This window comes from Ctenopharyngodon idella, chromosome 8, assembly GCF_019924925.1.
Source record: "Ctenopharyngodon idella isolate HZGC_01 chromosome 8, HZGC01, whole genome shotgun sequence".
Taxonomy (NCBI): domain Eukaryota; kingdom Metazoa; phylum Chordata; class Actinopteri; order Cypriniformes; family Xenocyprididae; genus Ctenopharyngodon; species Ctenopharyngodon idella.
This window is the reverse complement of record NC_067227.1, coordinates 2082113-2103175: the sequence shown is the minus strand read 5'-3', so window position 1 is coordinate 2103175 and position 21063 is coordinate 2082113. Positions and strand designations below refer to the sequence as shown.

Below are 21063 nucleotides of genomic sequence, written 5' to 3'. Positions count from 1 at the left end.
ACTGAGATTCCGAAGCAACTTAAATACTTGCATGTTTCCCGTAAGACAAATTAAATGCAATTTACCTTGATCTTCAAATTCCAAAAGTTTTCACCCCCCGTCTATTAATGTATCATGATTTTTTTCTGGAGCATCAGTGAATGTTTGAACCTTTTTTAATAGTTGTGTTTGAGTCCCTCAGTTGTCCTCAGTGTGAAAAGACGGATCTCAAAATCATTCAGTCACTGCTGGAAAGGGTTCAAATATGCAAAAAATGCTGGAAAACTGAAGAATCTGCAGGACCTGGAGGATTTTTCTGAAGAACAGAGCTCAGTTTAACTGCTCAGGACAAACAAGAGACTCATGAAGAACCATCACAAAACAAAAAAAACAGTCATAGATCATCCAGGTAACCACACACAGTATTAAGAATCAATGGTTCACATACTTATGAATGGGGTTATTTTAATAAATTCAGCTATTTTTTTTGTCTTGTGGATTATATGTAAACATCTTTTATGTAAAATATCTTACTCAGGACAGTACTAAATAAAAAATAACATGCATTTTGTATTATCTCCCTTATTTTGTTAAAATTATTAACATTTTCACAGATTCTGCAAGTGGTTCACATACTTTTTCTTGCCACTGTATGTACAGTAGGTACGGAAAGTATTCAGACCCCCTTAAATTTTTCACTCTTTGTTATATTGCAGCCATTTGCTAAAATCATTTAAGTTCATATTTTTTCCTCATTAATGTACACACAGCACCCCATATTGACAGAAAAACCCAGAATTGTTGAGATTTTTGCAGATTTATTAAAAAAGAAAAACTGAAATATCACATGGTCCTAAGTAGTCAGACCCTTTGCTCAGTATTTAGTAGAAGCACCCTTTTGATCTAATACAGCCATGAGTCTTTTTGGGAAAGATGCAACAAGTTTTTCACACCTGGATTCGGGGATCCTCTGCCATTCCTCCTTGCAGATCCTCTCCAGTTCTGTCAGGTTGGATGGTAAACGGTGGACAGCCATTTTTAGGTCTCTCCAGAGATGCTCAATTGGGTTTAAGTCAGGGCTCTGGCTGGGCCATTCAAGAACAGTCACGGAGTTGTTGTGAAGCCACTCCTTCGTTATTTTAGCTGTGTGCTTAGGGTCATTGTCTTGTTGGAAGGTAAACCTTCGGCCCAGTCTGAGGTCCTGAGCACTCTGGAGAAGGTTTTCGTCCAGGATATCCCTGTACTTGGCCGCATTCATCTTTTCCTCGATTGCAATCAGTCGTCCTGTCCCTGCAGCTGAAAAACACCCCCACAGCATGATGCTGCCACCACCATGCTTCACTGTTGGGACTGTATTGGACAGGTGATGAGCAGTGCCTGGTTTTCTCCACACATACCGCTTAGATTTAAGGCCAAAAAGTTCTATCTTGGTCTCATCAGACCAGAGAATCTTATTTCTCACTATCTTAGCAAACTCCATGCGGGCTTTCATGTGTCTTGCACTGAGGAGAGGCTTCCGTCGGGCCACTCTGCCATAAAGCCCCGACTGGTGGAGGGCTGCAGTGATGGTTGACTTTCTACAACTTTCTCCCATCTCCCGACTGCATCTCTGGAGCTCAGCCACAGTGATCTTTGGGTTCTTCTTTACCTCTCTCACCAAGGCTCTTCTCCCCCGATAGCTCAGTTTGGCCGGACGGACAGCTCTAGGAAGGGTTCTGGTCGTCCCAAACATCTTCCATTTAAGGATTATGGAGGCCACTGTGCTCTTAGGAACCTTAAGTGCAGCAGAAATTTTTTTGTAACCTTGGCCAGATCTGTGCCTTGCCACAATTCTGTCTCTGAGCTCTTCAGGCAGTTCCTTTGACCTCATGATTCTCATTTGCTCTGACATGCACTGTGAGCTGAAGGTCTTATATAGACAGGTGTGTGGCTTTCCTAATCAAGTCCAATCAGTATAATCAAACACAGCTGGACTCAAATGAAGGTGTAGAACCATCTCAAGGATGATCAGAAGAAATGGACAGCACCTGAGTTAAATATATGAGTGTCACAGCAAAGGGTCTGAATACTTAGGACCATGTGATATTTCAGTTTTTCTTTTTTAATAAATCTGCAAAAATGTCAACAATTCTGTGTTTTTCTGTCAATATGGGGTGCTGTGTGTACATTAATGAGGAAAAAAATGAACTTAAATGATTTTAGCAAATGGCTGCAATATAACAAAGAGTGAAAAATTTAAGGGGGTCTGAATACTTTCCGTACCCACTGTATTTGTTTATATGTGCGGTACATGTATTCTGAACCAAATTTCAGCGCAAACGCAGTGCATAGCCACCGCGTTCAGAACCAGAGAAAGCCATCGCAATGTCTCCAGATCTACCATGAGTATAACTGCCTTTTTTGCCTTGATGACATATATAAAAAGAAAGTGTCAGAAGTGTTTTTTAGCAAATATTTAGTAAATATTTAGTTGCATCCACTAACCAGTTCTTTGTTCTGGTTCTGATATATGATATATAAAAAAAAAAATCATACGCATGTTTGTGACATAAGACATATGTATACATACACATCACGGTGTGTGTGCAAGGAATTTAGTCTGATTCAAGCGTTTACATGCTTAATTTTTTTCCTGTTGATTGGATTATTTCAGTTCTACATCAACCATTTCAATATGATTGAAATTTAATTCGGATCAAGCTCAGACGGATCAATTGAGGCGTTTACATTAAGTCTTTTCAGTCTAATGGAGCCATCAGTCTGATTACTCACAGATTATTTGAGTGAGTGCATGTAAATGTAGCTAGAGTGAACTGCAGCTGTTAAAAATGGATATGAAACCATCAACCAAAAAGAGCAACACAAGAACCAAAGATACCTTTATAGACAGTCAACCATGCAGAGTGATGGGAGTGACCGACAGAGTTCCCAGCCAAGCAGGTGTACTCTCCAGCATCCTCTAAAGACACATTCCTGATCTGCAGTACCTCCATCTCCTTAACCGTAGTATTGACGCCTTCCGTCTAGAGAAAAGAATCCAGAGTGATCCCGGAAAACCAACCAGAGATGAGAAAAGATGTTTTGCATAACATTTTGGACCATGTTTTTGGGTCTTATGATGATTATGCTCTTATGAAATAACATGGTGAAAGTTACTTTGAAAAAGACATGGACAAGTTTACTTGTTCATCTTTACACACTACTGGACAATTACATATTGTAAACTGTGTCACTACATTATTTTGTGTAGGAACATTTTCATTGTAATTGGCAGACACACTTGGGTCAATCTCAGACTAGTAAAGAAGTTTTACCTTCAAGATCCGAACATACGGCAGTCCGTCAGGGCCAACTCTGCTGCCATCCACCTCGATGTGTTTCAGCCACTGGATGTGTGGCTGAGAATCGCTGAAGACTTTACACTCAAACTCCACGTCACTACCCACCACTACTGTACGGTTAGCAGGAAACCTGGCCTTAAGGATCGGCCTGTGCGGTGAACGCTCTGTATCACACACACACACACACACACAAATTATGAACAGTGTGGTTAAAATGAGCCCAAATAACATAAATGATTTTTACTCCTTTCTCTGGTCAGCTTTTTTCCATCTTAAAGAAATCAAAGTTGGGATCAGCATGTTAGAAAATAAGATGCATGCCCATTAAACACTAATCTCAGAGCCTGTAGGGAGCAGCCTATTTAACATGCAAATTAGAAACTCATTATAACTGCTGTAATTTGGCAAAAATGAGTGGGAATGTTTTTTGAAGACACAGCCCATCTCTCAAGCCTTCTGACCAAAAGAGGGCAAATACAGACAATCTGCCACTGGTTGATACGCTCTGAGCAGTGGAGTAAGTTGATACGCTCTGCACATCAAACAGTCATACCTGTCAACATTTGTGTAACAAATCCGGGAGACCTCTGCCCGGGGGGTCATAAACATAAACTTTCTTAGGTAAAAATTGCACATGAACACCCTCCCATTTCCAAACTTGAATGCGATGAGTTTGTAGTCACGACACACTTTGCAAAAGGCGTGGGCAATATCACTTCGAGATATGAATTCACTTCGAGAAATGAAATTAAAATCTTCTGTTAGCCGGAGCACCACATGATTCAACTTCCCGCATTGACAGCACAGATATCAACAGCGCAACTGGGTTGTAGGTTGAGGTCACAAATGGGTTGGAATTTGTATGATGTGTGATTGTGTGAGTAGAATGCATTTCATACAAGATCTGGCAATTGGACAACCTTGGAATAATATTTATGTGATTCACATAAGGAGGTTTGGGCCATACAAATTACGGGAGTTTCCCAGCAAAACAGGAGGGGGGTGGGAGATTGTGAAAAAAACTGGAGTGTTGACAGGTATGCAAACAGTCCAAAAAGTATGACTGGGAAACTCAAGAGTGCTTTGTATTTGTGTGTGAGTCATAATCACATGATGAAAGCACACTGACATCAACACAACAAAACTTTTGATTAACACTAGGAAACTTAATGAATGGTGGTGGAAGCAAAAGGGTATTGATCATCATTTTAATTGTGAATGTTGACTACAGTTTAGCTCAGGGGTCGGCAAACTTATGGCACATGTGTTAATGCACTTTAATAGTATTTATAGCTACTAACTTAATAAACAGACTCTGTGACTATGAGGAATAATCACCTCAAAATGATGCAAGTTTCAGGGACTTTATTTAGGTTGCCAATCCCTGATTTAGCTTGTGTGCATTTTGGGTATTGCTAATGATGAAAAGATAAAGCTTAGCATTAAATAATTTTCAAATTTCTGTTGTGCGACAAAACTAAACTAAACTTTTCTCAACAACTCTGAGGCTCATTAGAAATATGTGCTTCCAATTACATTTCTGAATGAAAAAACAAAACTCTTACTCAAAAATTACATTTAAAAGATAGAATGCCCAAATATACTTGATGGCATAAATGTGTGAGTGTTTTGTGTGTGAGTGACAAATTCCAATGGTGTGTATGCCTCTGTCTACATGGGTTCACTGATTGGCTGATGTGGGCTTGATTGATACCTTCATTATTTAGCAAATAAATCAGTGCAACATAATAAAGGCATCAATTAACAAAGTCCATTAAGTCAGCCAATCAGTGTTTGAAATGAATTACCTTATTCCAATTACTCTAATCTCATTTTGAGCCACTAACCACGTCTCTAACTCTAACACATCTAAATCCACTGCGTCACGGAAACACTTCATATTTGCAATGGATCATTTAACACACACTATCAACAAAGTACATGTGCCTGTCCTTGAAAATGACATTTACATCTAACTAACTTTTAATATGCAGAGAGAAGAGAAGAAAAGAAAAGAAACATGACTGACCGACTACATCCAGCTGGTAGGTGTGATTGATGCTGCCATATTTGTTTTCCACCAGGCAGGTGTAGTTTCCTTTGTCTGCCGGTACCACCGACTCCATTATGATGGTCCACATGTGTTCTCGAACCTGTGCGGTAACAGAGATATACACATATCTGATAACCCTAATGAAATATAAATATACTAAAATGCATTTGAAATACATTTATTTTATGCTAAGTATACTACAATTGCATTTACATATTTATGTACTTAATATAAATACCCTGCAATTGTACTTTTAGTATACAAAATTGGAATACTTAAAGTCTGCTAAATTGGAACAAGTCCAACTAAAGATATACTAAAGTATATTTGATTGTGCTAAGGTGGAACTATTGCAAGTATACTTAAATATCTTGCATTCAAATTATACAGTTGATCATACTATCCTTACTCATAGTGATATTAAACACATTTTAGGCTTAATATTAAGAAATATGCATTGTGCGTTGTGCAAAAAAGAAGAAATCCAAATAAAGTTTAATTAGAATATTAATTAATTAATTATATTTAATTATGTCAGTAAATATAGTAGTCAACATTTGAAGTGGATCAAAACCTTTCATCAAAGTTGTCCTACTTTTTTGATCCACTTTAAATGTGAACTACTGTATATTAATGGGTTTGTAGTTAGTATGAAATGAATGTAGGCCTATATTAAATACATTTTGGTAGTTTTTTTTCCACTCTGCATTCATTGCCTCTGACATGTTTTCTCACCGTCACGGAAAATCCAGAGTTACCTAAACTCATAATTATGAGTTGTGCTGATGTTCATGTGCATTTTAACTGATAAATACATTCTTTCTGACATGACTTGAAAACACCGTAACTGCTGAAGCTAAACCTTGACCCCCATTGGCCTGCCCCAATGTCCTACCATTGGTTGAACCAGAAGTTGACACATATAGACCGCAATGATTGATATATGTTTTGAACACGTCATTAAGCCAATGCCATCACACTCACCAACAATCAGTTTTTGCTGTACATTTGCTGAACAACTGAACTTTCAAGAGTGCACACTATTGGGAATCTGTGTGGCAGATTTTGGCATTTTTCTCAGAAGTTCACCCAAAAATGAAAATTCTGTCATTAATGACTCACCCTCATGTCGTTCTACACCTGCAAGACCTTCGTTCATCTTCAGAACACAAATTAAGATATTTTTGATGAAATCCGATGGCTCAGTCAGGCCTGCATCGCCAACAAGACGATTAACACTTTCAGATGCCCAGAAAGCTACTAAAGACATATTTAAAACAGTTCATGTGACTACGGTGGTTCAACCTTAATATTATAAAGTGATGAAAAAAATGTTTTGTGCGCCAAAAAAAGCAAAAAATAACTTTATTCAACAATATGATGGGCAATTTCAAAACACTGCTGAATCTTTTGTTTCGAATCAGTGGTTCGGAGCATGAATCAAACTGCCAAAATTATGTGAACCATTGAAATTTCAAAACACTTATGACTTAACGAAGCCTCGTTTACTGAAGTCACGTGACTTTCACACTCCGAACCTCGAAACAAAAGATTCGTGAAGCTTCATGAAGCAGTGTTTTGAAATCGCCCATCACTAGATATTGCTGAAAAGTCGTTATTTTGGTTTTTTTTGGCGCACAAAAAGTATTCTCGTCGCTTTATAATATTACGGTTGAACCACTGTATTCACATGAACTGTTTTAAATATGTTTTTAGTACCTTTAATTTACACTGAAAGTGTAAATTAACTTGCTGGCAATGCAGGCCTCACTGAGCCATTGGATTTCATCAAAAATATCTTAATTTGTGTTGCGAAGATGAACGGGTGTAAGAGACAAGTATATTTAATACAACTTTAGTTGAACTTCAGCACTGCTTTTGGACAATTAAAATGCATTTGGTACAAAATTAGTTGTTCCAATTTAGCAGACTTTAAGTATACCAATTTATAGCGTGCCACAAATACATTTAGTTATACTAAAGAACATACGAATAAATTGTGCTCAAGTATACTATTTTTTCACTAGGGAAGAGCTTCAAATAACATCAAATGACAAGGCAAATCCAGTGTGAAAAGAACAGTGTGTTCCATGGTGGAGAGTGGGAAACAGGCCACTCCATGTCCACTAATATAGAGCTTTTCTCAAGCCAAGAGCTCTAAAAACTGCCAGCACAAAACAAACTTACATACTACAGAAAAGCACATGTCTGATAAACAACATGGATCTCTACAGTGCAGCTGAACTAGGATGTAGTTAACTCCACATTTTGCCTCATTGGACAAACCTATAGCTTGCCCACAAATGAAAGACTTCTTCAAGAATCGCCCTTAAGTTATATTAAAAAAAAAAAAAAAAAAAAAAAACAGCAAACAACATGAGGGCTAGCTAATAATGACACCATTTTAATTTCTTTGGAGATGTGTTTCTTTAAGCAATATGTTTTAATGTTTCTGAAAAGCAAGGAAAGCAGCATGCCATGAACTAATTGAAAATACCAGGTGTCTGATCGAGAGTATGAAGCATGCTTTAGTTGGCTGTGGTCTCTTCTTCAGTTGCCCTCACCTTGAATCCTCCTATTCGCTGATCTTTCTTAAACTCTTTGCCGTTCTTGAGCCACTTGAGTGTTGGTGTAGGGTTACCGTTGGCCTGGCAACGGAACTTGACAGTTTTGCTGGCGGGAACCGCGTGGAGCTTCTTCTCCATCTTATCAGGATGAGCCCAGACAGGCGCCATTGCTGAGGAACAGATAGAAGGTACAAAAAAATATGATGGAGAAAATTAAATGAAACTACAATGTGAACAATATCAGAAGAATGACCATCTAAGAACAGCAAAGCAACAATAAGAGTACGTTCCAGGAGAGTGACTGTACTATGGTGACCGCAGATCAAAGTGTGCAAGATTTAGGTTGGTTGATGGTTTCGCTCCTTTTGACTGGCTTGATAGTGCCCTTGGGACTCAAAGACTAATCCATCAAAAGACATGAAGACTTTCAGTCTAATGAACTAAAGCTCGGCACATTCCACAAGACGGCTGTGATTTATAAAACAAAAATGTGCAATATTTCCTGTTATAATTCCTGCTTTGAAGGACAATCCTAACAATTTAGTTACGTATTAACATTTGCATATCTGTCTGAGTCTGACTAAAAGAGCAGTGGTGACTCACGAAGCAGCTTCTGGTCACTTGATAGCTTGGCCTCCTCTGAGGAAGACTCATCTTCATCATCATCTTCTGAGGAAATCAATCCATCTGACCAAGAACAAATAAAATCAGGTTATGATTTTGTTGTTTTTGTGAACAATACAAATGTCAACCGATCAGACTTTTTGTATTCAATCCATTTCTCACCAGTGACGTTGACATTGAAGTAATCTGTATGGTTGCTGTTGGGTCCCTGAGCAAAGCAAGCATACAGACCAGAGTCGGCTGGCTCTACTGTTTCAATCTCCATCTGATGGTCGCGCAGACGGGTGTGCTCTCCGTCAACCAGTGGCACATGGTCCTTAGTCCAGGTCACTTCCTGTGTCTCCTCTTTACCTTTACAGCTCAGCTCCAGTTTTTCCCCTGGATAAAGAGTGAACGGCGTGGGCTCAGCCAGGGCTACCACTAAAAACAGGATGAAAAACAAATTTGTTAAGTTATAATATAATTTGAATTCCTGAAAAATTTGAATTCATAAAAATCATTAATTAAATAAATAATTCTAAAGTTCCTATCCAAAAATGTGGATAACCTCCAACTTGTCTTAAATCTACAAAGGTAAGATGTTTAATGAATTTATTGGGCTGTTTCAAATGTTAAGCATTAGAACTTATTAATTAACTTATTAGAAACTATCCACGCATAATATGTACTCTGAAGTGACACCAATGATCAATAATGTAAACAATGATCAGCCATAATGTGTGACTTGACTTTTTGCTGAATTCGAAATTCAGAAAAAAACTACAAAAACAAGTCAAATAGGGATTTTGCTAGAAAGATGCAAATGAATGCAACAGACTGCTCCAGGCTCTTTAAAAAAAAATATTTAAAATACATGGCATGTATTTAAATGTGACTCCCACCAAGTAGCGAGGAAAATATAATGCGCTAATGATTATTATGTAATCTGCAGGCAGTGCAAAAAAGATGGTCTTCGTGGTGTTTTACATTAAGTTGATCAACAAGTCTTTGGCAAGAAATGTCATACAATCAGATAACACCAAACCCTCTCATTTTCTTTTTCTTTTTTTTTTAGATTGCAAGATTTGGGTGTTGTCTGATGGTTTCGCTCTGTCTGTCTTGATAGTGCCATCAAAAGACAGCTGTGGTTTATTAGGCAAAGATTTCCTGATTCTGAGTCAGTTCAGTTTGACTAAGAGAGGGGTGACTCACAAAGTAGTTTCTGGCTACTTGGCATTACTTAGTGAACAGTGTGGGCTTGACCAGGGCTACCACTAAGAACAGGATGTAAAAATGTAGTTATAATTAGGGATGTTAAAATTCAAGCTTGAAATTCAAATTGCTTCAAAAGTCTAAATATTAGAAAAGCACCTTCAACGAGAGGCTGTGTCCACATTTGTAGATTTCTGTTGTGGAACTTGTTTTGAAGGTTATTTTGCTCTTTAGTATACATTTTCTCATTCCTAGTGTTTGGTTCCTCTTTTCTTGGTTTCCTTGGTCTCTGAGGGTACATTTACACGACAACAAATGTACTAAAAACTATTAGATGCCACAGTTACTCTTACGTCCACCTGTTTCTTGTTACCTGCAATGATACACTATGAAATTGACTGAAACTAAGCTTAAATTAGATCACTGAAAAATCTTAATGATGTTTTTATGATTGTGATGAGGTTAGACAATCACAACAGAAGTCATATATTGAGAGAAATCTTACTGTTGCAAAATACAGCCTGTTTAATTTCAGGTTAGACAGGTGAAAACAATCACACCTGTTTTTGTTGAAAGAAACTTACCCTCATCTTGGGTGGCTGGTCTGCCCTGGGACTGAAGAGCCTGTGTTAGGAGTACTGAGATCAGCAGCAGTATGGTCTTCATCATCATCACTATCGTCATCATCAAGGACTCTCTCTGCATCCAGCTCAGCTCTTCATAAAAAAAGCTTCATGCCTGAATGTTCAAAAAACACATTATTTTCCCCATATTTGACATTGTTGCTGCTCCTCTCTTCCCAGTCTGTCAGTAACGCTCTGTTTAGTTCCTGTCTCTATGAAGACCCTCCTCCTGAAAAGCGCAATGTACTCTGATTGCTCGGCTGGACCTGTGTGTTGTGATTGGTCAGGCACTTCGAGCATGTTTGGGAAATGTCCCGCCCCTTACTATAACCGCGCCTCTTACATTCAACACACGACTAACTCAACCAGGCCCCGCCTCTTTATTTTGCGTATGCATTGGGAGGGAATTATTTAATTGAGGAAAACTGTGATGTGTTCATTCCTGGAAAACTTGAGACTACAATGGAGGCGTTTCAGGGAGTTCAGAAACAGTGTGCACTGAGAATAACTGCCGCTGGAGGGCCTTTGTACTTTGGAACTTTGCAGAGCTTTTTCGTGCTCAAACAACAAAATTACACACTAAAGAAAGCTGAAAATCCTTTTAAGTCACTGTTTTTACAAAAAAAAAAAATTGTTTAAAAAACTATGAAAATCTTCTTTTGAGTAACATGCACTTAATATCCTTTTGGGAATAGACAACTGTATGGTTACTGAAAGGACGTACATGTTTGAACATTTAAACAAAAAAACAAAAAAAACAAAAAAAATTTCCTTTGCTTATACAAACTATTTCTGAGTAAAGCTGGCCAACCATGAGGCCACTAGACTGCAAATCCAGGATGAGGCTATTAAGGCCAGGCTGATGAACTCTTTCCTGTTTCCTCATCTGGGAAAACTGACTCGTGCTGAAAACACTGAAACACGCCATGTGAGTGTGTCAGGGCACCATCTAAAGAATTTCACCGTAACAGTAGCTTTAAGAACTATCAAAGAGGATTGCTAAAAAAAAAAAAAAAAATTATGCAATTATGTAACAATAAATACAGCAAAAGTTTAAACATGCTGCAAACAGTGAAGTATCTGTTACCTTTCAGTCGGTCATGTTCAACGTCACATCGGAACTGAACCGACGAATTGGGATCTCAGAAGCCGAGCAGTTCTATTGTTCCAGCTCTGCAATCTGTGTTGAGAGGGTATTCTACAACGAGTCCTGTTTTTGAGAAGCAGCCTATTTGTCTGTGTTGGTGTGATGGCGCTCACAGCGGTGATCATGATCTCTTCATTCAAACAAACAGCTGTTTTCACAGCTTTTTCCAGAGAGTTGCACCTTCAATGAGATTGCTGTTCATTCAGCATGAGAGAGGTTGTGCCTTCTATGAGAGTGAGAGCACACAGCAGGCTGCTCTAATTCCTGTTTGTTGTGCCGGGGCCATTTCCCCTGTGCGCTTCAGCACCAGAGAGAGTTTATTTCACTAAAAGAGCTTACACGAGTGTGACATTGTGTCTTTATAAAGATGGCATTCCACTGTGTGTTTTTGGATGCGGTTGTTATCTAGCTCCATCTGATAGTCATGAGAGCTGTCTCACGTGTCTGGGTGTTAGGCACACTGCAGGAAGATGACCATTGCGGATTTGCGGTCGAGACTACAATACCTCAAACGAGGTGGAGTCCCTTCAGTTTTCCCTTATCTAGTTCCTTTTCTGGTGGCCAGAAGAGGGCTACTTCGGCTAACAGCCTTGGTGACCTGAGGACCACAGTGAGGGCTTCCCCGCTGAGTAACCAATCTCCATGGACTCATCATTCCTCTAGCAATCTGCAAGCTGTGCAGCTTTCTCAGGAGCACGCTGGTCCCTATCGTGGGGTACCAGTCATTACCTTTGGGGCTCCGGTGGATGACCGGATGTTGTGAGTTTCAGAGGGTGAGCTTGAGAAGGTGAGCTTGGTTTCTCTGGGGATGAAGATGCGTTACCCCCAGGTAGAGCGGTCTGTTGCGATGCAACTGTGTCCAAAGACTGCTACCTCCTGGAGGGGTAATCCACGTCTCCCCTCCCGGGCCTGTAAGTTCTCGTCCTCACTTGGGGCCAAGGCTTACAGAGTCTGTGGTGAGGCCGCATCTGCCCTGCATGCCATGACGCTCCTGCAGGTTTACCAGGCCAAAGCACAAAAGGAACCGCATGAGGGTAGTTCTGACCCAGGTGTTTTGCAGGAACCGCGCACAGCGAAGGACCTCGCCTTGCGTGTGATGAAAGTCACTGCGAGCTCCCTGGGTTGGGTGATGTCCACCATGGTGGTCCAGGAACGGCATCTCTGGCTGAACCTGGCAGATATGCGACAAAGTTTGCTTCCTTGACGCCCCCATCTCCCAGGTCGGCCTATTCGGTGATGTGGTCGAGAATTTTGCCCAACATTTCTCGGCTGCACAGATGCAGACAGAGGCGTTAAAACATGTCCAGTACCCCGGCGACCTGCTGCTGCTTCCACCCAGTCACCGGTTGCAGAGCCTCCACCTGCTTGTCGCTGAGGGTGACCCCCTGCGGGAGCCTCCACCCACAGACAGAAGCATCTGAGGTTGCTTTGTGCCATTCACATTCCGGGCCTGCTCAATCGTGCAACCGACGACCTCTCACGACAGGCTGGGCGACACCCAACACGTTTGCTAGATTCTATAGCCTTCGTGTAGAGTGGGTATCCTACTGTGTACTCACACCGAGTGGTCAGGAGCACGAGGGACCTGCTTAGTGTCACCTTGTCATGCCATTCCACTCCTATGGACTTGATATGTGCGCTTATTGCTCCAGTCAAGTTCCCCGCTTGGCGAACCCTGTTGAGTTCCTCCATCACCCTCGGCAGTCAGACGTGGCGGAGCGTATGATGCCAGGCCTAACACTCATATGCATTGGTGGAACCTGTGCTAGGCTAGTGTCCATATGTTGTGATCCCTGCGGCAATCCCATATGTATATTCTTCCATGGTACGGCTTCCTTGTTGGCAAGCCCAATTCTTTCCCTTGGCAGAGTCCGCTCTGCCATCTCTGCTGGTGTCTCCTCCCTAACAAGTACGGAGCCACCCCAGAGACATTAAATATGTAGTCCATAAGTGTAACTTCGACATGATACCACCCTTCGGGCAGGATGTGGCTTCCGCAGCGTTCCTTTTTCATAGAAAGGGCACGCTTTCCCAATGTTATCCAATAGTCTCACTGTATGGGTCATGCGGAACACCAGTGATTGACCCTCTCTGCATAAGCCCTGTCCCATCTTCTACCCCAACAGGTACGGGGGGAATAGGAGGCTTAAGTGGCGCTTTATTAGGGATCCCAATTTGTCGATTCAGTTCCAAAGTGATGTTGAACATGACCAACTGAAAGGGAACGTCTCTGTTACGTATGATATCCCTGTACTTGGCCGCATTCATCTTTCCCTCGATTGCAACCAGTCGTCCTGTCCCTGCAGCTGAAAAACACCCCCACAGCATGATGCTGCCACCACCATGCTTCACTGTTGGGACTGTATTGGACAGGTGATGAGCAGTGCCTGGTTTTCTCCACACATACCGCTTAGAATTAAGGCCAAAAAGTTCTATCTTGGTCTCATCAGACCAGAGAATCTTATTTCTCACCATCTTGGAGTCCTCCATGCGGGCTTTCATGTGTCTTGCACTGAGGAGAGGCTTCCGTCGGGCCACTCTGCCATAAAGCCCCGACTGGTGGAGGGCTGCAGTGATGGTTGACTTTCTACAACTTTCTCCCATCTCCCGACTGCATCTCTGGAGCTCAGCCACAGTGATCTTTGTGTTCTTCTTTACCTCTCTCACCAAGGCTCTTCTCCCCCGATAGCTCAGTTTGGCCGGACGGCCAGCTCTAGGAAGGGTTCTGGTCATCCCAAACGTCTTCCATTTAAGGATTATGGAGGCCACTGTGCTCTTAGGAACCTTAAGTGCAGCAGAAATTTTTTTGTAACCTTGGCCAGATCTGTGCCTTGCCACAATTCTGTCTCTGAGCTCTTCAGGCAGTTCCTTTGACCTCATGATTCTCATTTGCTCTGACATGCACTGTGAGCTGTAAGGTCTTATATAGACAGGTGTGTGGCTTTCCTAATCAAGTCCAATCAGTATAATCAAACACAGCTGGACTCAAATGAAGGTGTAGAACCATCTCAAGGATGATCAGAAGAAATGGACAGCACCTGAGTTAAATATATGAGTGTCACAGCAAAGGGTCTGAATACTTAGGACCATGTGATATTTCAGTTTTTCTTTTTTAATAAATCTGCAAAAATGTCAACAATTCTGTGTTTTTCTGTCAATATGGGGTGCTGTGTGTACATTAATGAGGGAAAAAAATGAACTTAAATGATTTTAGCAAATGGCTGCAATATAACAAAGAGTGAAAAATTTAAGGGGGTCTGAATACTTTCCGTACCCACTGTATATCTGTAAATATACATATAGATATAAGCATTCAAAATTTAGAGTCTCTCACTTCCGCTAAAATGGATCATGGACATCACCGCGGACTTCAGCTTCTCATCAGATCTTTTGTCCAATCAAATGCTCTTTAGAATCTGAAGTCCCGCCCCTCCTACACTATAAACAGACGCTGAAGCTGTGGCTGAAATCAGTCATTTGTTCACACATTTACTAGTTTCTACATGGTGAATGGCACATAGTGCACTATATAAGGGATAGGGAACGATTAAGATAGTGTAAATATGCTTTCCATTGAGACGAATGAAGTCTGGTTTCACGTTAGTGTCACGCAAACCGCCACAGCGTGCACACAGTCTGCTCCAGTCCAGAGACATGAGAGCACAGAGCGGATCAAATCCGCGAGTCGGCAGAGACCACAAAACGTATCGGACCCATATTCTGGGACCCATATAAATTCTGCACAGAATGCTGTATTTTAAAGCAATAATGGAGGAGATTAGGAGAAGAAACGGTTAGAGATTAGAAGGAAACTGAAGCTTTACCGAGCTCAACAGCTCTGAATGAGCTGTGATATGAACAAAACAATATTGGCTATTTTAAAAGAGGGGAGGAGCTGTTCGATATGTCCCGCCCTGTCTTCCTGTTTCAGTGGAAATTACGTCAACACATTGAATAATGCTGCGCATTCCAAGGGCCTCATTTATAAAATGTTGCGCAGAAATCATCCTAAATTTGATCTTACGATTTGATCTTGATGTGCGTACGTGTGATTCATAGAATGAACGTACACACAGAAAACGAGCGTACACCTCTCTTTCAGATGTGAAATCTATAAATCGCAAATGATCTTGAACTTGCGCGCAGCTGAATGGTTTCAGTTCCCCGCATTGTAAACAACACCTAATTAATGTCATTTACAAATAAAAGATCAACAATCATCATCCAAATCCTTAGCGAGCTGCAAGAGTAGCTTAGATTTCCAAAAACCTGCAGTAATCTGACAATGAAAAGTGTGTACGTCTGCTCAGACCCTGACGTGGCTTTAAGCACTTTTCCACGTCAAAGATCGTTTTTTATAAATATGAGCGTTGGCGTGGATTTAAGCGTACGCACACCCTAAGATCAAATTTGTGTGTACGCATGCTTTATAAATGAGGCCCCAAGGCACTTCAGTGGGCCTTTAAAAGTGTAGTAATTAATCTTTAATAATATATAATATAGTTAATAACACTGTTGAAAAAAATAAGCAGTACAGTAAACCATTAACTAATAATCTACACACCACCATAATTATTTAATACATCCATTCTCCAAAACTATTGAATGTTATAGGTACGCTATTATATTATGTTTTGAGCAAGCGGCCACCTCCCCCAGTTTCTCTTGAAGCCAATACGGAAGTGACTTAAACTGCAATTCATTGACTGGGCGCTAGGGACAGGCTCCAGAAGAGAGCAGAATCTCATTGACCCACATGTTAAAATGCCAAACTTTACAGCAGAAAAAAACATGTTTACAGCTTGGTACAAATTGTGATTTAGGTCTATACAGCTAATTTTGCCCTTCATGACAACTCTGAGGGGGGTGAATTTTTTTATAACTCATCCGTTTAAATTATATTAAGCCTTAAAGTTCTGCATAATTATGGGCGTGGTCACTTGAGTGACAGGTAGATTGCCACTGCTGTCTGTGAGCCGTCACTTTACTTCAGCTAATTCCAGCCGCTGAATTTGGCATCTCAGCCGTGTTTGTGTTTGTGCTTTTTTCGAGATTATTTCATATAATTATTAAATAATATGGCTTGCTGTGCGGTTTATGGTGAGACAGATGTGCGTCTGTGCATGCGGAAGATAAACAGAACACACGTTGATGGATCGTCTTGGCATTGGCTAAAAGTTTTGTTCATGAGATTTACTACAATGACAGTGGCTGGAGAAAATGCCTCAAGACACCACAAAATCCGACAAAACTACTTGGATTTTATAACTAAAACTGCTGCACTATTTTGGACGCGGGCTCATTTGTTTGTGAGAGTCCAATGTATATGATTGTATACAGTTTTACAACATAAACGCTGCTCAGATTGCATAATTTCTTGAAGAACGATGATGGAGCGCAGATCGTTCGGAAGAAATATGATGCAAACAATGGACAATATATCAATATTTCACGGATTTAACGCTTTTGTGGACAAAAAGTGCTTTTTTTTGTTTTTCAATGGACCCTCATGGACATTTTCCCCAAGTGTCGACAGATTGGATTCATCTCACGATCGCTATTTCATTACAAAGGTATGAAGTCCCGTTTTGATTTTGCATGTTGTCATTTGCACACCCGACACAAATTACAATATTACTGTTGCTGGAGCATCTATATCGTAAAAAAAAACACCGTAGATTGACAGTAAACTGTTAGAACTTTCTAATGATATAACTTGTTATCTTTATTAATATTTTAGATAGTATCTAAGATAGATACTTAGCCTAATAACATGATCACGTCGCGCTAGGCGGGCTTGGTTTCAGCAACGAGACGCCTCAGTTCCAACCACGTCCCGCCTCTTTGCCCATTTTCAGTTATCCGGGAGTGACGCGCTGCTAAGATGGCAGTGGCCGCTTTTTCGCTTCAGAAAAGCTCTTCAGAAATCTACGGGTGAGGTCACGGACACTACGTCCATATTTTTTTTACAGTCTATGGTTTTGAGATGCCAGGAGACATATTTAAACAAATAATGATTTTCCATGAAAACACTCTAAAATAATTTCATAAAGGCCATGTTTTGGTTCAAAGAGATTCCTGGCAGACAAATAAAACAAATGAAAATTGTTTTAAGAGAGAATGAAAATGATCCAAGGCACAGTTCAAGCCAGTGAGTACAAGAAGAGAAAACATACATAACTTAAATAAATAAATACATACATACTTTATCTCTTCCCAAAAGGCAAGTGTTGTTTATAAAAACATCAGGACACCACAAAAACACTATATTATTCAAATTCAATCAAACAGAAAACCATGTGTATTTTATTACATACAGACTCACCTTTTTTTTCTGAAAAAAAAAAAAAAAAAAAGTCAATCCCAGATCAGTTTTCAGATGTTCGTAAAATAACTGGCTCATAAATAGTGAATGGACGAAACTCCACATTTCTTCCTTTGTCATAGTCTATCTGAAATCAGTGAAAATATGACAACCGGAGGTTTGCCCGTCCACTTATGACCAACTCAGCACTAACAACCAATTTCCTATTGAGTGCATCTATTTTTTCAGCTAAAAACCCACCCTCACCACACCACAAAACCAAGACTTATTTATTTTAACTACGATTCACAACCTTTATTTACAAAAGGTAAAATAATCCATGAAAACATATTTTTCAGTTAAAGTATTTTTCAGTTAAAGGATTATTTCACTTTCAAATGAAAATTAGCCCAAGCTTTACTCACCCTCAAGCCATCCTAGGTGTATATGACTTTCTTATTTCTGATGAACACAATCAGAGATATATTAATAAATATCCTGACCCATTCAAGCTTTATAATGGCAGTGAACAGGGGTCACAAGTATGAAGCTGAATAAAATGCTTCCCTCCACATCCATCCATCATAAACATATTCCACACGGCTCCGGGGGGTTAATAAAGGCCTTCTGAAGCGAAGCGATGCGTTTGTGTAAAAAAAAATCCATATTTAACAAGTTATGAAGTAAAATATCTAGCTTCCGCCAGACCGACTTCTGTATTCAACTTACAAAGGAAGTGTAAAATTCTCGCAGTTCAAAACACTTACGCTACGTCCTACACCTTCCCTATTCAACTTGCGGAAAAAGCTTAACTGACGCGACGCCAGTTTTTCCGTACATTGAATATGGAAGGCAGTAGAGGTCGACCGATATATCGGTCGGCTGATATATCGGGCCGATATTTGTCTTTTTTTTAATATATCGGCATCGGCCGATATCCGTGTTTAGTAGCGCCGATTTAAAGCCAGGCACGTCCGCGGGCAGCCCTGTGTTATTGGTGCGGTGGAATGTGCTGCTGCCATATATTTACTAGATATTACTAGTAAACTATGAAGTGTTGCTTCACTTAGTGAAAGAAACAACGGATAGCATAGAACCGTCGGGAACTGGCATAATGCTACAGCTGGTTGAAGGTTCGCTTACTTGTAGTTAACTTTAAGGACTGTAGTCCAAAACTACCAGCAGCTTGCTTGCTAACATATTAGCCCCAATGTTATAAGTTCTGTTTTATTTTTCCTGTATCGGAGTCGGAGAATTTCACTCTGCTTGGGGTGAAGGCGGCGGCAGCTCTCACAAACACTGCAGCGTGATTGAGGGCTACGTTACTCCGACAAATATTGTTAATATTAAGAGGATTTGGCATTTCCAATTAATGTAAGCATGTTACATTCTTCTAGTCTATTATTATTACTATTAGGTAAGCTACTTTTATTATTAAATTAATATTATAATAAATTTGCCCCGCAATAATTTCACAGCGCATCACCGCATAACTGACGTGCTGTGAGGATAATAAAAGATTAGGCTATCAGCTCCTCTTTGAAAATGTTTTAAACATTTTTTAGGTCTATTATACAATGAATTAGACCTATAATTAAAATTATTAACAGTCTATAATATTTCCTAACACTGCAGTCATAAATGAAAATTAAGAGCAGCTTTAGGCTACTTCACCAACTTTAAAAAAAAAACAAAAAAAACAAAAAAAACAAGCTGTTTAACACGAAATACTGTTCTTCTCTTTTTTTTTTCACTATATGTACGGGCCACAAAGGAAATTATGGAATAAATTAAGACCGTTATCAGCATAGCATAGTATATCAGCACAGTTACCGTTATCAGCATATTATGTTGAAATTCGTCTCTGAGAGAAAATGCTCCGTTAATGCAGCGTCAGGCAGCTCCGTCACTTTTACTTTCACTTTGAATAGGTACTGACCGAGGTTAAGCTTTTAGCCGGGTTTCCATCCAACTTTGCATTAATGAAAATTCAGCTCAAGAATATGCGCATCTGCGTGTGTTTCCATCAACTGTGTAATGCGAATAAAAATGGACATCAGCCTAATAAAGTGATGTGTTCCGACCAATGACTAATATATATATATATATATATATATATATATATATATATATATATATATATATATGTCGCACAGTTATTATCCTCATTAAACCTGTCTAACGTTGACCGTCAAGAATGTCAGAAATCACTAAGAGTTTAGCACTGTACTTGCATACAAGGCTGTGCAACATGACAAAGTTTTTAATTGATTTTTATTTATAAAGTTGTATTTTATTTAAATGTATATTTAAGTTTACATTTATGTTCCAACAAACTTGAAAAATTCAGCTTGATAAATGCTCTAAAACTTTTATGTAAATCAAGTCAGTGTTCAATAAATGATGTTAAGTTTAGAAATGTTGTGCATCCACTTATTATTAGTGTGACATTTTAGCATGCAAATGGAGGGGAAAACTTCAAGATATCGGCCCTAAAAATCGGCAGCACATATCGGCCATCGGCTGACCCTGACCTCTAAACATCGGCATCGGTTATAGAAAAACCCATATCGGTCGATCTCTACCCTCGAAGGGCCATTTGGAATTCCTAAAGAGGCCTGTAGGCCAAAATGTACAGTATATACATCGGGGGTCTACACCTTTAGTACAGTGGGGGAAGTTTTAATCTTCTGATTGGTCAGTTTTAATGTCTCACATTTGGGTTTCAGTCACATGGTCAAGGAAGGGATAAAAGATATTGTAACTGTTGCTCTGTCTCTTTTTACTCTCTCTTCTTTTTCTGGGCTCGCTCTTTTGATTCTCTGCATCTTTTCTTGGGCACTCTCTGGCCCCCTCCCCCCTCTCTCTCTCTCTCTCTCTCTCTCTCTCTCTCTCTCTGTGTCTTTCTCTTTCACTCTCTAACTATCTCTCAGGTAACTTTTTACATACATGCTGGGTACGATTAATGGTATATGATTTTATCATCTCATACATCTATTTTGTAACTATTTTAAGTGTAACCATAATTAGATATTGTTATTAAACCCTTTCTATTACAAATGATGTGCTAACTAGTTTTGATTTGGTATTAACATTAATGTGCTCCTTATTGCAATATAATATCGTCACACTAAAGCAATGCTCTCCCACATATTTTGCTATTGTAACTGCGCTTATTTCCGTCATTGGTATAAGTTGCAGTGGGTGGTATTAGACAAGAAATGTACAGTTTTC

General features: G+C 39.8%; 1 protein-coding gene across 11 annotated transcripts in view; it reads right to left on the bottom strand.

Annotated features, from left to right (window-relative positions):
• The window catches only part of fgfr1a (fibroblast growth factor receptor 1a), a 128712-nt gene that overhangs the window by 106019 nt on the left and 1630 nt on the right, over positions 1 to 21063 (bottom strand). For 3 of the 11 annotated variants that reach the window (XM_051901864.1, XM_051901869.1, XM_051901873.1), the window contains exon 2: positions 10340 to 10493. In XM_051901864.1, the coding sequence (XP_051757824.1) occupies positions 10340 to 10460 (121 nt within the window). In that variant the 5' untranslated portion in view covers positions 10461 to 10493. Of the gene's footprint in view, positions 1 to 2857; positions 3003 to 3293; positions 3485 to 5349; positions 5474 to 7937; positions 8111 to 8543; positions 8628 to 8726; positions 8985 to 10339; positions 10494 to 21063 lie in introns of all 11 variants that reach the window. The other 8 variants (XM_051901863.1, XM_051901872.1, XM_051901868.1 and 5 more) reach the window with 7 other exon arrangements.